General features: G+C 41.0%; 1 protein-coding gene across 2 annotated transcripts in view; it reads left to right on the top strand.

The window, feature by feature from the left end:
* The window catches only part of SRCIN1 (SRC kinase signaling inhibitor 1), an 808,310-nt gene extending 792,347 nt beyond the window's left edge, over positions 1 to 15,963 (top strand). The window contains exon 21 of one of the 2 annotated variants that reach the window (XM_078645611.1): positions 13,438 to 15,963. In XM_078645611.1, coding sequence (XP_078501737.1) covers positions 13,438 to 13,572 — 135 coding nt within the window. In that variant the 3' untranslated portion in view covers positions 13,573 to 15,963. Of the gene's footprint in view, positions 1 to 13,263 lie in introns of both variants that reach the window. The other variant, XM_078645612.1, reaches the window with a different exon arrangement.
* Positions 15,964 to 16,402: the final 439 nt, after the last annotated feature.

The raw sequence follows: 16,402 nt of genomic DNA, 5'->3' as shown, positions 1-16,402 counted from the left end.
GGAGACGCCTCACTCAGATATTCGTCACACGGGCAACTCCTGTCACGCCGCAGAGGCCACCGTAGTCCTCGCCCCACCAGCCTCTCCTTTGCATCGTAGATTAGTTTCTTACAGCCAAAATAAGGTGGCTGGCGGCATTTAGGATGTGATGGGTCTGGAGCTTTCGAGTCAGGCGGCCATCTTAGTCGCCAGCTCTGCCACGCCCACTAGTGGTCCTTCTTTTGTGGAATGTTAAGCAGTAGGGGTTTCCAGGCTAAAAGTAGCTTGGACTTTATAAGGTCCAGTGAATCTGGCGAGGGGAGGTGAAGATACAAGTATACATTTCAGAGAATATTCCTAGAGTCGCCCAGGAAGATATGCTTGAAACTTTAGCTATAAGAAGGACCAGACAGGTGTCATAGGCACCATGAACAAAACATAGCAAATCGCATGTAACGTGTTGCTTGATAGGCAGCTACTGCACAGACCACAAAAACCTATGTGGGTGTGCTTGAACCTATCAATGCATACTTGTGAATTTTGCCTGATCCAAGTCCTATACATGACTGTAAATGAGTAAACTTTTCTAGAAAATGTTCTCATCACATACTGAAAACTATAAAACCCAACATTGGTACAGCCAAAGTCCCTTCCGTTTTTCGAGGACTTACAGGGAGATTTGGAAATCAGCTGTATACCCATCTTCCTCTGCTTCAGATATGCACACTGACTTGACTGCCCATTGATATAAGGAGGCAACTTAGGAGTATAGTAAAAACAAAGCTGCCATTTGCCTCCCACTGCCTGCCAGTTAGATCAGACAGGGGCAGCTTGTGTTCACCAAAACTGAAAGATGCATATTTCTACATCATAAGATTTTATTGATATTTAAAAACTAAAATAGGCCCGCCTGTGCTTTGGATTTTGAAATAATTTTACTGGATATATATACCATATATTTCAGTGGTTTAAAACGGTCAGTTTCAAATGCAGAAACTAATACTGCAAGGCCTGCAACCTAAGGCCAAATATTCCAAGTTGCATGTTTTTATGTTAAAAACAAATGATCAATTAACATTTAAAATGTACTTATATTGCATTGCAGCATAACTCTAACCCTGCATCCCAAACAGTCAAAAGGATGTAAAGAAAACAATAATGCATAGACAGGCATACAGGCAGCAGCCTTGCACAACTGAAATTAGAGTGAAACTAGAACACGCTCCTTTAAGGCGACTGCAGCTTTCATATCCAGTCCTTCTTTGTGTTTGAAGTTGCACCAGATCTTTATTCTGGCTCATGCAAGTATGTTCCTAGAACACACAGAGATTTCTACCCTTGTTTTGAGAAAGTTCTTTGGTTTCATTCGACATTTTACCACCTGGAAATGCTTCTTTGTGTGTTTTTCCAGCCTCTTTTATCTTGTTTCTATCAGGCATGTCACCTCTGTCAAATGATATAGTTGTGAGAAAAAGGCTGCCATTGATCCACATGGATTTTGTGTGGCGTGCTTCTTCAATTCCCATATAGATGAGGAGGTGTTCTTTTTGTCAGAAAATGCCCAAGAAGGCACACCTAGACCATGAGTATATGCATCTGGAGGGAACTACGGGAAGCTGGCATGAAGTACATAAGCACAAAAGATCAGCCAATGGAGGGACTCCGTATAGTGGGAGATAGCTCTCTCTCGCTCCCTTAGGATGCAGAGTGAGATAAAGGGAAAGGATCAGATTTAAAAAACATTGCCACTCCATTCATAGACTCCACTTGTGTACGACTTGTGCACGACTTAAGAGACATTGCAGTCAAAAGTCTGATGCACTTCCTTCATGTTCCCCTTTGACAACAGATAGAACTTTGAACACAACTTTTAAGTGATCTCATCACTTAAGAACAAATTAGAAATTAATGTTGTGAGTCGTATTACCATTTCATGGCGTTTGAAATGAAGGTATATGCTGTCGACACAAATCTTTGGCATTTTATAGGAGATTGACAGGGAAAAGATTGTCATCCACTTCTCTGTTTCAATTTCTTTGTGACCTGTGGCCATTATCTTGACAAAGAAGTGTGACTTGGAGTTCTGTTAGCAACTGAGTGAGTTGGAGGCAGGTAGCTTGGCATGGCTGATTGTTATATGACCCCTGTTTTACATTAGTAACATTTTCTTTGTGGCTGAGCTAAAATGATCTTTGTTCTGAAGTCCAATAAAACCAACCTTCCAGGAGCCTGGAAAAAGGTCACTAAGTGCTGCCCGTGCAAGAGTCACTGTGATGAGTAGCATGCACCGTCTAGGTCCTATCCCTTATCCGGCCCAAATAGATTTCTCCGAATCATGTGTACATCATTGAAATCAAGTCTTTGCCTTGATTAAATCTCATTACTTACTACTGAAGTATTAGGACCGATCTTTTTTTGACGCCCTTAGAATCGGTACGGTATAGTAATAATTGCTTTTTAAAGGTCTTTTATTGGTCAATCAGTCAGTCATCCTGTTTATGGACATTTCACAGGTCATTTACATGATATCACTTTTTCCAGTTCATTATGTTTAACCATAGACCCTTGCTCTTATTCCAGTCGCATGACTGCAAGAATTAACACCCCATCTATTATCCAATCCCAATGCATGTCACCCCCGTTTTAAAGACTCTTCGTCATTCATTCACAATACCTTTCACTTCCTTTGATGTTGTAATCCACTGCCACTGCTCATCGCTACATTTTAACAATCTTTCAATGCCCCCGAAGGGTTGCATTCTTACCCTCATCCAGTCCTATCACAGGTCACTGGAAAGCTACATAATAGCCCTCAAGTCCCAGTGCACTTCACAAGACCTTTAAAGCCTAACATTGAGCCACAGTGCATTTTACCAGGATGGTAAAGCTTATCTTGCATGTAATCCCATCCATGTGAGTTTAGGCTTGCTTTTCAGGCAGTGGTGGTGTGTTTCAAATGCTTCTATTCACAGTCCATTTCAGCCATTTAGTGTATTTTTGTATTTCTCCTAGAAGGCATCGCTATAATATTTCATAACCATAAAACCCTGATGCATTGGAAATCCTACCCTATTAGCCAAAGTTCCCTCCAGCAAAAACATGAAATTAAAGCTATGATGATCATATAATAAGTGTCCGATTAACTTCACTGCCTTATATTAGGGGTAGCGTGGTGAAATACATTTCTTTTTGGCCATCATCCGGAGGAGGGATTTGGAAGAATACTGGCAATGTTGCAGCATCTGTCATAGGACAGTGGCAATTCCATTCAAATAGCCTATTCTTGCATCAAGACTAGTCATCAGGAAATACATTTTTCCAGAGCCCTGATTTCCACTTTCTAGACATGTTCTTTTTTGTTCTCTTCGCTGATCAGAGAGTAGATGTGAAATCCAGAAGTGGTGACTGTTCCTTGTACATAGCAACTGTCTGGGGTACAAATAAGGAAATGTTTGACTGATGGATGTGCAGGCCTTTAATTTATCAACTCCACTTGTATTAGCTTTCAGTGGATGATAGTGACATGGAGGAGGACGCATTAGAAGCCAAATAAACGAGGTTGGGTGAAGGTTCTAGGTTAGTGGTGAAAGACAAGTGAGAGGCGCATGTCCTAAAAGTAGCTAGATTTGGGTTGGGAGAGTGATGTGTATCGATGGTGTGTCTGTGTTCATGTGGAACAAGGCTTATGTTTTCAGCCATTTTCCCTCGCTTGTTCCTCCCAACATTAACAGTGCTCGCTGTGGTTGTCCAGCTTACTGAGGCAACAAGGCAAGGTAACAGAAGCCACTTCCACCTTTAATGGCTCCCACCTGTTTCCCCTCCTGCGCTATCAGCTCCTATCAAGCACCATGCCTCCCTTGTGTATGCCATTCTGTTTTTGTTTGCAAAACATCTTCCAGCACAGATGTGCCCCACACAGGCCCCAAAGAGCGCTGCCCCAAAGATATTTTGTAGGCTGGGATGTCCATTCACACAGTCTAATTTACAACAGTCTTTCACTCACCACCATCCACCTTACAGCTTCTGCAAAAATTACCAGCACACACACTCCCAATTTGGCATGAAAACACATTGCTCCGGAGTTTTTGAGAATACTATGTTTGGAGAGTAAATTGATCAGGTCAAGGGCTCCCATCCTACCGGTTGTAATTGGCTTTGCAAAGGAGTCATAAAGCACAGGTGTCGGATGTCATGCCAGAGCCAGGCCTATGGGAACAGGAGCCTCCACATACTGAATTTTAGGGGGTTGTAACTCGTCATCATTACTTGCTGGGATTATTGGTGTTGATGTTTAGCTGTGACTGGCTACTGCTTTTCACTGGTTCGTGTATGGTGTGCAGGAAGTGGAAAGTAGTTCCTTTAAATATAAAGTGTCACACGTTGCGGGAAGACTTACCATTTACTAGATCTCACTGTGCAGACAGACGCCCTAACATAGCTGCCCACGAGGGTAGTGGTGGCTGGAGATTCTTGCAAGAGTAATATCCTTCCTTTCATCCAACATATTTCTGCAGCTCTTTCCTGCATTATTTGCTGGGAGTTCTGCAGGCTGTCGCAGTGTAGTAATTCCCCTAGTTTTTCTCTAGAATTCATACAAACATGAGTGCAGCTATTCCCTTCAATGTGCACAGGGGTATCCCGTCGCTCTCCTTTTCTTTGGTTTTTAGTAGAGATTCATGTAGACTCTCACAGTGGGGTAATTGCCTTTCTTTACTGGGGTTCTAGGACGTTCTTACAGGGCAAGCCTTTCCTTCATATCTTACTGGAGTTTGTGAAGACTCTTGTGTCGAAGACTGCCCTCCAGTGTATGTAATGTTGGTTTCTATGAGATCTTCGAGTCTGCAGTTGTATGCAGTCGTGGTTTCTGGACTCTGATCGGATCTCACAGGTCAGCTGACAGTCATTCTTTGAATCTGATCAGGGATTCTAGGTCTTTGTTCACATCTTAGGGTGCTGGAGGCCTATTTATCATTGTATGTCCTGTTTTTATTTATGTGTCTGTACAGGAAGCTGCATATCTCACAGGACGCAGCATAGTGACCGGCTTTGTATCATATGTGCATTCTCGCTGTATCTCGTAGATTTAAAAGTTGTAACTCCTATGGCGTTCCTCATAGGGATGCTGGGGTGTTACCTATTGTATTCTATCCATGTTTCAGCTGGATCGCCTGGGGTCCTTCAGGAACAAGTATCCGATGTGGGAATCTGTGCGGCTCACAGATGTCTCAGGGCTGCAGATTGTGTCGTCCATTATATAAGATGTGTGTTGCTATAGTTTCTGCAAGCTCTTATTTTGGAAATCTTCCCCTCACTTGTATTTAACATGAGTATCAATGCTTCCTGTAAGATTTTAACACTCTACAGTTTATCGAGTCTCTGGTGCTGCTTTTTGATTTCAAAGGCTGGAAGAATTGTCTCCCATTGAATCATGTTTGTTTGTGGGGTTGCTTTTGCATTGTATATTTGTGTAGACTATGCCCTACTTTTTATCTGATGTTCATTAGTTTTTTTTGCAAGCAATGCATACTGGTGACTGTATCCTACTCACTCTGTATTCTGCCCATGCCTCACATTCTAGAAACAGCGTCTTTGATTGTTTAATGCATCAATGCAGTATCTCGTACCGGTTGAGACATCATCTTCGCTTGCGTATGTTGCCTGTTTCTAGGATTTCTGCTGGCTCTCATAAAGCTGAAGACAGCATTGTGAAATAGTCTTTCTCCATCATTGGACCCTAATTAATATTCGATTTCTACCTGTATATGGAATATCTGGATGCCCTTTTCAAAGAGAAATAACTTTTTCAAATAAGATTTTTAAAATCTTTGTCTTTCTGAAGTCAACATTTTCAATTTTTGTAATGTTTTAAATTATTGAAAAATACTAGCAACTAAGCGGGTAGGTTTAATCTGCCACATTTAATCTTCATTTTAAAGTGGAAAGCAAACAAATTAGCTTAGGTATGCAGAAACTCTACTGGAAAGGAATTAGACGGTGTTACTTTAAGACAACAGACTGTTTTAGAGCCAGCACTGTAGTATAATTTGTCTCTCAGTTAATGTTTCTGCTTTTCAGCATAAGGATCCCTGAACACTGGGCTTTAACATTTTCACTAAAATCCAAAATCCTATTTTGAAGCAGATATTAGCTTCAGTCTACCTTTAAGCATATGGTTTCTGTTGTATCTCTTTATGTAGTGTTAGAATGTAGGTTACTACTTAACAGTGACTTCAGCCATATCCTCTGTTGCCCTGCCACCAGCTTGTTAAATGTCCCTCTTGTAATGGAGCAAAAGTCACAAAAGGATAAATATGGGTTGTAGTTATGCCTTCCTGAAGGTCATGTTACTAGGAGTGGCCTATTTGTTATCAGCTTGGTATAGGAGGCATTAAGACAGTCAGCCTACTAAGGTGAGCCTGCTTAAAAAGCACACCATTTGTTAAAGAGAAGAGCTGTTCATTTTGATCTACATTGCCAACCAAGCATAGGGCTTTTGGGAGCACTGGCTTGACCTCGACCTTGTATGGACTTTCTCGTGTTACATTAGTGGTTTGATGTCAAAGAGTATGTCTCTGACAGCCATCTTCACACCATGCTTGATGTCAAGGTTATCTTCCTCGACAAACTTGTCGTCGGGACTCCCAAATAGAACACATCACCCCTTAAAGTAGATCAGAGAATACTCTCTTCATATTCCAGTTCTTACTTGTGTCCCACTCCAAAGTCCAGGGCCAGTCCCTTCTAGACTTCCATTAACCCAGAGGAAGGTTTGAGTCTATGAAAAGGAGCACAATACATCTCGCAAAGAGGATAAAGAAAACCATCAGAAACATTCTTCTACATATGGAAAGAGAGATTACCCTAGAGTGGGACCCCAAGTACTGGTCCAAAATAAATAAGAAAGAAGGCACTTCCTAATATGGCCATAATCTAGCCCATCAAAGATGTCTCGAGTAAATGACATAACCAGCTTTTCAATTATGATATCACAGGTGCTGACATCCATCAGATTTGACACCCTGAACCTTGTTCACTGACAAGGCCTCTTGTCTTGCTAGTGCACAGAACTTGGAGCTGATTATGGAGGTTTTATTGATACATGAAACTTCAATACATCCTTAACAAAGTAAGAAATACATATTCTTCTTTCTGCATAGGACCCTTTGTGATACATCACCTGGCATAGTAGTTGTGTCAGCGTACAAGAAAAAGATTACATCTCCTTAGTTATCCGCTCCATCTGATAAAAACAGCAACTAAATCATAAGTACAGCAGAGCTTGGCATCATGGGAACTTGCATGGGATCTTCATGAGATGAAAGATGGAAATTGGATTCTCAGCAAAAAGTACTGTACCATTTTTCGAGGCTTCTCTTTGGTTATTTCTCATGCTAATGACAAAGTCCACCGTATAAGAGAAAATAGTGTGTCCAGAAGGACTAGTTTGCACACTTTAAAGAGAATACCCTAGACCATCAATTCTAGGGTTCTTATTGCTTTATTTAGCTTATTTTAAATTATTTAGATTAGCTAAGTAAATAAATATTTTTTCATGTCTTAGAAAAGAAACCTGCTAGTGATTAGTTCTAAATGGTTCAATTCCTAGGTCAGGGAATATACATATGTGAAAAAAATCTTTCCTAGGCCATTACAAAGATTATAACAGTACAGCATAAAGGACTTAACAGAAACAGTGAACTAAAAATATAGAGAAAAAGATTCATTTAATCAATGACACAATTACATTTAATCAACATAATAAAAAAATCACAAAAGAGCATCGCAGTAATTCATCTCAATTATTACTTGTACAATGGAAACATGAAAATCTAATTGCAAACCATTCATGGAATAAAAAACGACAGTAGTAATTATCGACGCGCGTTTCGGCGTAGAAAACGCCTTCTTCAGGAAATTACCACAAGCGACTTTGAGAATTTCTTTTTTTACTTATTTTACATGCAGCACATAGATGGTGATGCAGTGTTTCGCAAAAAATGATAATGTTAGACGAGATCCTATAAAGCTGATCCCTTATTATGATGTTGGGATCCTAGTGCCAAATGGTCAGTTGATGTAATGATGGGGTGCTAGGCAACCTCTTTATTCGATAAAAACCTAAAATTAGTAGTCAGATAAAATGACTTGAAGCTCAGAGAAATCCTGGTGCACTGATAGAAGAATCGGAGCCTGTATGTCTGTATTCCGGTCTTTAAAGATAGCAGCCGAAAGCAAGGATTCGTAACATTTACCCGGTGATAGCATGGATGTTGCCAACGGCTAGGAACTGAAAGCGGGTTCAGACAGGTGCATTAGCTCCGTTCTATTGCATGGACTCTGGCGTCTGACGTCATATACGGAAGCGGTTAGAAAAGAAACCTTCCATTTGCAGAACACCACATTTACAAAAACACATTTATATACAATGTTATATTCCACTTAAAAACGAAAAAAATCAAAGACAAAAATGACAAGTGAAACAAACTTAGACAATCGTGTGAAATAACATTAACATTGAAAGTAAAACACCAGTCCTAGTTTTTACATAAGGCACCAAGCACACGTTAGATTCTTTACTAGAAATTGTTGATTGTCCTGCCTAGGCCAAGAGACCGGGGTTATGTCTTCAAAACAATGTTTCCTACACAAGAGGAAAAAATGATTACTACATTCCTTAAAGCACAATCTATGCACAATCTATACACAATCCCACGAGCTCACAAGAGCCAACGCGTTTCGAATCCACACAATTCACAGATTTTCCTCAGGACTTGGACAAGGTTGATATCTCTGAAAAACAATAAAACCATAAGTGAATATTTTATGTTTCTCAAACTGTGACCCAAAGAATATTTACAATAGATACTGCATTTAATTGAGTACCTTGAAAGCGGTGCAATGTGCGTCCGCACTGTGTGTAGAGGAATAGTTGAAACCTCTTCTAAGTGCCTGACGGTTCAATTTGCCATGAGATGTGACAAAAAATATAGGGGGCAAGGTAATGACCAAAACATTACGTTTGCTCGCACATATGGCTGTATTTATATAATGCGCTGGTGTTCACAAGCTGTAGGGATTAGTAAAGAGCGACCTTTACCTTTAGTTAGAAATCCCAGTTGCCACAGAGACTTTACAAAGTTGTACTGACGGCTTGACTGTAGTCAGTAATTGGTGCCTCACTGTTGGAAAACAATGTTCCATTAGTGAAGTGTTTTTATGTCTAAAGCTCTCAAAATCGATATAAGTAGTGTATATCTGTCAAGGGAATACATTTCACTCCATGAGGCTGCTCAGGCGACGCCCATCCCAATTCCACACTTCTTTAAACTCCACAGTATGACAGCCCAAGGTGCACACTATGAGGACTCAGCCTGGAAAGGAATAAAAACTACACCAATCCTCCAAGCACACTATTGACGTAAAAGTAACACCAGTAGCAAATGCCACATTATCAAAAAAGTGTAAACAAAAACAGGTCCCAACAGGTATTATTTGAAAGACTGTTTCAATAGGAGTATGCCACAGGCATTACTGAGAACAGAACACAAGGAGTCAGAGGTTTGAAAAAAGGGTGGTATTATTCACCAAAGGTAAGGGGTAATGCATTTACAGTTAAGACAGCACTGTAAAGATTAGATCTTGTGACAACCCAGTGGCACTTGGTGCAAGGTGCTATATACAGTTTTAAGTGAAGTGAGAAGTGCAAGTGCTTTTAAAAACAGCATAAGTGGCGCATACATGAAAATATGTACATCATTTTAAAGCTTCAATTACAGAAGCTTTAAAATGATGTACATATTTTCATGTATGCGCCACTTATGCTGTTTTTGGGCGCTTAGCAATGTATGAACAACTATTCTTTAAGGATTTAATGAAGGTTGCTACAAACTTGCCACTAATGGAACTTTCAATTCCATGCAGTTGAAATAGCGGATTCAGAAATGACCCACTTTTGTAAGTAAGCAAACAGTGGCAATATTTCTAATATGTCAAAACAACAAATTAGTTTAATCCTGGTACTAATTAGTGGTACTAGTGAGAAAAATAACCCAAAAGAGAAGTCTAGACCTATCCTCGGTCTCAAGAACACAAGCTAATGGTTGAAGCAGTAGGTAAACATACTGGCCTTGTATCCGAGCTAACCACAGCAGTAGCACTGACACTTGATGTGCACAGTAGGCCCCTGGGGTGCTTGTTTCTACATGCCACTTGTGAAGAAAGATAGACAATACCTTTCCTAACAAGTGCATGGCTGCTATAGTTTCTTTTATCAGGAAGAAAAACAATTCAGGTAAACCACAGAAAGTCAACGTCCAATACAGTACAGTCTTTAGAAACAAACATCACAAAATATATTCTTTGGAAACAGGTTATCATCCAAGCATCAGTAGTCTCTCTCACTCGAGACAAAGCGTCTGAGTGAAAGGTTAGTCGCTCCAGTTTAGGTGATTTTGGGCCTATAGGTAGGGCGGTACCACCACTCCATTACATTAAGACCCATGTTGATGGGTGGAAGCTCCCACTAGTGCAATTACCCTAGTGGCCTGAGCATGTTCCCATCATTTTGAGCGGACAGCTGTTGCTTTGTTCAAACCTTTCACTAACTTGCATTTGCTCGAAGCAGATAAAAATGCCATCTACCTCTGTGGGTGGTTTTCTTCTACAGCGAGCAATATGGTACGTCCTGGGGTCAGTGGCTTTGCATTTTAGTTGTGCGGCTGCAGAAATAATCTCTAGCGGATTGCCTCAAAGGTCGGGAGAGGCTGTAATCCGGGAACATGAAGACCAACTCTCACTCAAGATCCTAGTTCTCCAGTCTGTTGATACCAGTAAAGCAACACTTTGAAAAGATGCAACTTCTTTCTCACGTAGTTGTGATTTGTCTATCCATTTGGAAATGGTGATCTTATGAGAATCCGTTGATAGTATAAGGAACTTGATCACAGAAAGAGAAGTATTATAAAATCAGCATGCTAGAACTGGCAGCTGTGCCTCTAGCCACTGAGTCCTTCTTCCATCGCCTATTAGAACGTAGTAATGCTCCTAATACACTCTATAACAAAAATGTATAAACTCAGCAAGAAGGGAGGAAGTCCTGGAACCTCTGGTGGGAAGCTTAAATATTTTTTATTGGCTTCTGTTCTATATGTGTTCAAAGAGACAATATCTCATGCCCAATTTCCTTGCTTCCTTCCTGTCTTGCTGTTGTTTTTCTCTGACTACCTGTAAAGGGATGCTATTGCACTCTAAATGTGACAAGATCCCTTTGATGCTGCCCTTCAAAACTAAATAATGAAAACACCTGTTTTTATGCTGCTAAGTGCATGAGCTTATCAGTTTTAAATGACGCACAATCAAATGCAAAGTGCCAAACACTACCACGTGCCATCAGACGGCACACAGGCTCTTCTAGTTTGGCACTGCTCAAGTCCCACTATGGAAATTAGCTACCTAATTCTTTTGGGAAATGTTACTGTTGTACAAATTTGCAGATAAGCCACATGATAATCATTTCATATAGTTTCAGGTGATGCCTCTGCTAGGATGCTGACTTCAGAACAGACAAATAAGAGGTTATGAACTTTATGTTGAGTTTCTATAGCTGGACGTTTTCCATCATTGTCATCATTATCTCTTTGAGTTTGACGGGTTTCCGTTTTGCTTGCTTCATAACCTCCCTGGATGTGGATGAGATTGTTGTTCTGTTGTTGTGAATATTAAGGAGAATCTCATCTTGGGTAACTTCATTCAATTAACACACAACCTACCCACCTCTCAAGGTCAACCAGGGAGAGCTTTAAATTGATACTAATTCAAATAGTTATACTAACATTCCTCCTGTCCGTGATCTGAAAGCTAATTTGCACTGCACTACATTGAGACTGGAGCAGTGTGATGCTTTAGTGACCATGTCAAGTTGGTCTTCAGTGAACGTTCTGTTTATCTGACCCAGTTTCTTTCTTTCTTATTTTATAAAGGCGGGATAATGGCCCACTTTGCTCCTGTGCTCATCTAAGCTATTTGTGTTCCTCTAAGAGTTATATAAACAAAAAGACTGATGTCTTAAGCTGAGCAATAGTTTAAAATATATATTTACCTGAATCTGAATATTTTTCTTAAAAATAATCCAAACACCAAACTCAATTCATTTAATGATGATTCCTATGATGGAGAACTAGGAATCTTCTGAGGTGTTGCCTGCTTATCAGTGCTGGAGACCTAGCCCTCCATTGTGTACCATGGGGTGTTCTTTTCTTTGTGTAGGCTCGTGGTGTCCACTATTGAATCAGATAGAAGTTTCTGTAGCTTCTTTTAGATGCTACAGGATTGGAGACTGGGCCTTCTGTTGCATATAATGTGTGTCCCTGTGGTTCCTACAAGATCTTTTTGCAACTTATCGTAATTGATGTGTGTTTTCCACTGCCTAAGATCATGTGTTTGGCTGTATCTGATGTGAGTTTCAGGATTACCTTTAGTAGCTCATGGTGCTAGAAAGGTACCAGTGGGTTGTACAACATTATAATGGGAATAACTGCCACAGTTTTCAAGACAATAGCATTTGTACATTTCTTATGATAGTGTCTCATTTGAAAGGTAACACTACTGGAAAGAGATACTGTTTTGCTCATTCCTAGTTAGGGCAGCGCTACCCTTGCCCAGTAATTTTTACTTTAAAGCACGGAAATTACCTGTTGCATTAGAGATGCTCAGTATTTACAAGTGTCGTCCCGTCCCTGTTCTCTCTGCCCAGGCATCCTATAGTGAGTCATTCCATAGGACAAGAAGGTTCTGCAAAACAAGTTCCATACTACTTTAACTTTTCTCTCCAAAACCGTGAATATAAATCTGTATATTTTTATACACTCCAGTTGCATTGCATACACACAGGGCCGAGACAAGCATGTCCCCATGGCATGACCTTTGTAGAACATAGGAAGCATTACTCAGAGTTTTAAATATTTCACAGCTACAGAGAACCACCGTCTTAGATTTCTGAGCTGAGAATCCCAACACCACCCCCACACGTCCCAAAAATGCTCAATGAGAAATAACCCTGTCACATCTATTGTGGTACTGAATATTGAGCAACACCTATTTAGTCTACTACCATAAGCAACTTGTAACACGACTAACAACTAATGCAGTCACTGTTGTACACGGCATGCATGCCAAGTCTAATGTATCAATTCTTGTTCTTCCTCACCCCTCCCCACCTGTCTCCCTTTGCCTGCCTGTATGTGTGTCTCTTTCTCTCCTCTCCATGGCTTTCCTTCCCTCATCCAGTAACCTGTGGACCAGCTCTACTCGTACCCCGTGTGTGGTGTGGACCCTGTTCCAGCTGCCCAGCCTCAGGCATAGTCTTTGCTGCTTGTTGACCAGCTCCTTGGTTTAGAATTGTTTGAATTTGTACTCTGCTTCTTCTCCTCCTTTCTCCTTGAATCTTGCTTTTCTTTCCAGGCTACTAAATCAGCTAAGGATGCTAGTGGTGTGAATGATACTTCTAACCCAGGCTCAGAGAAATCTTCTCCTGGTAGAACATCCATTCCTGTACTCACTTCCTTTGGTACAAGGAACTCATCCATTTCCTTCTAAGGGTGTACTCATTACCACGTGCTGCTCTGTGAACTGCCCTTTCCACTGTTCTCCTTCTACCTGCTGGTGACACCACTTCCGCTCCTACTGTGGATGTTCTTCTCAGAGCAACCTGCAAGCATTGCTTCACAGTCTAGAACTAAATGCTCCAGAATGATTGACCTTGTTTCTGAATGATTGTCCTCTTGCTCCTGTCTTCACCTCTCACCTACCTTTTACCTGCATCCATGTTGCAAGCTTCAAGGAATGAGGACATCACTATCGGCAACCGCAATCTTCAAAGGACTGGAGAGAGCCAGGATTTGACCTTAAGGAGGCTTTGACATGAACCCTGGCTTCTGAAGACCTCTTGTTCACCCACAGGCTGAGACTGTTACTGCTGCTAATGCTAACTATTCTCTACTAACCTTTCTAACATCAACAATTAGTAACCTTTTCAGAACTGGGAAGGTGCTGAGCCAGGTAACTAGAGGATGTCTCGGCCAGCAGGTTAGCATACATTTGCTTTTTAAGGCTGCAGGTGCTTTTACAATTGTTTTATTTTTGTTCTAAAAGTCAAGCCTATATTTAAGGTTGTGGTGGGTCATAAGCCGAGCAATAAGCACAGTCAGACAGACGCAGAGTGAAAGCTTCTTCCAAAGATCGAATCAGAATGAGTCCTTTGTTAATGGCTTGGATTAGCTGGAGGGCCAGTCACGGCCACAGCATGCACAGGCAAGGCTTGGAACTTGAGAAAGAAGGTTGAACAAGCAAATAAATCTAGTCCTCTCTAAAAGAGTGCTGAATTACAAGGGGCGTTGCCAGCCAATACACTGTTTAATATATACCTTTCTAATGCAGATGAGCCATTCAGCAATGCTGATTGGCACCAGGAGGAAGAAATCTGTGACATGCGAGTGAGTGTGCAATCTAGGATGTTTCACTCATGTTATTAATGAGTTCTGGGAGGATGGACTTAAGTCAGTGCCAGAGTTGTCTTTTTTGTTGTGTTTGTGAAGGGAGGGCCTTCGATGTTGTGTGTGGGTTAAAGTAACAAGTCAAGCTGGGGAAGATGTATTTCGGATAGTGTGAGGAAGGATATTTGGATGTTGCACTTGATTTGGTGTGAAGTTGTGTTTGAGTCAATAGGTTGGAGGAGTCTGCAAGGATCTGTTAGAGTTATAATGATGAACTGGGATTTCGGGGTATGTGGCAGTGTGTGAGACAGAAATTCAGAAATTCAGGCTCAGTCTGTGTAAATGCTCTTGAATGTGATGAAGCTGGTACACGTGGTGGTCATAGAGATGGGCGCTGTAGCATATTTAGTGAAGCGCGATGATGAACTTGGGACAGTGTCAAAACATGCAAACTTCATGGCCGCAAGTGAACATTAGGCCTGAGCGTGATGGGCTGGACTCGAGTCACAGTGTGACAGTATGAGTGGTAGAGCTTATGTGGCAGTGTGAGAAGATGAACTACTGTGGTACTGACAAAGAGTGAGCATTGTGATACTCAGAGCCTATGTGTGGAGGTGACAGTGTAAGGGGTGTAAAAAAGAGTGTGAGTGATAGGAAACAAACCTTTGTAGTTGCGAGATGTACATTTTTTGCAGTAATGCGAAGGGATGACCCTAATAGGATGAGGAGTGAACCTTGTGTGAGGAAACTCTGAGACAATGACATTAAATCTGTGCCCGTGTGGCAGTGTGAAGGGGTAGAATGTTGTAGGAATGATGGGTGTTATTAAAGGGCGTGGCTCAGTTACTATGTGAGCCACTAAGCCTGGTGGCAAAGAGAAAGGGCCTTGTTGTGAGAAGCAGGTCTTGAAGGTAGTGTGTACATTTGAGAATGTTTGCATACAGAGACTTTAGGCCCTCCAAGTATACACAGCACTACTTGACTGCTTGATCTAAGGGCAAAATACACTGTTTGTTGCCATCCCAACATAATTAGAGCAACAATTATTAAACTATAGCCCCAAACAGCACATAACCCCTCATCTCTAGTGTTAAATGTTGAGAAGCAGATCTGACGTGTTTTGTTTGATGCCTGGGTCAGACATGTGGTCATCTCTAGCTGCTTTTCACAGAGACTGATCCCAGGCCCTTTGTGTTATGGCCTAAGACTGATCTCGGCTGTCAAAGTACTCGTCTTAAAACAGTTTACCAATAACAAGCATTTGTTGAAGCTGTAACCAAGTAAAGGTTCCTGCAGGGAACGTTTGTTACAAGCACCTTACATTTGGGAGATACCCTCAAACAAGGTGGTGAGGAGAACTCAACAAAAGGACAGCGAACGAGCATGACTCCGCTAAAGCTCTACATAGCTCCTCCGGTGCTGCTGAGCGAGACTGGATGGTGCAGATGCACCTCACGTCCATACCTATGTGTGTTAGAATAAGTACAATACTCGTCTGTTAGTGTGTGGTGGGAGGGGAGGGCGTGTTCTGACTTTGTACAGTGTAAGCACAGGAATCATGTCGGAGTGTGTAAGAGGATTGTTGTGTTGCGCGAGTGGTTCCGGTGGGTGTTGACTCAGAGCTACAATCACCTTTTTTTGTTGGTTTGTTGATGTTGATTTTGTTCTTTCTGTTGGTTCGTCCTTTTTGTAAATCCATCATTTTGTACAATTGAAGCTTTTATGACAAAACTAGATCCACTGAGCAATGACTTATGGATTGCAAACAGCACCTCTTTACATTTAAGTGAAGTGTCTTAACATTTTATATTGTTTTAAAGATATATATATACATAATATATATACATATACAAATAAACATAATATAAATATATATATATATAGTATAACTATGAAAGGGATCTTTTGAGATTCCTGTGTGTGTGTGTGTGTGT

The sequence above is a fragment of the Lissotriton helveticus genome, chromosome 5_1 (genome assembly GCF_964261635.1).
Source record: "Lissotriton helveticus chromosome 5_1, aLisHel1.1, whole genome shotgun sequence".
Taxonomy (NCBI): domain Eukaryota; kingdom Metazoa; phylum Chordata; class Amphibia; order Caudata; family Salamandridae; genus Lissotriton; species Lissotriton helveticus.
Note: the sequence above shows the minus strand (reverse complement) of the source record. Positions and strands in the feature narration are given on the sequence as shown.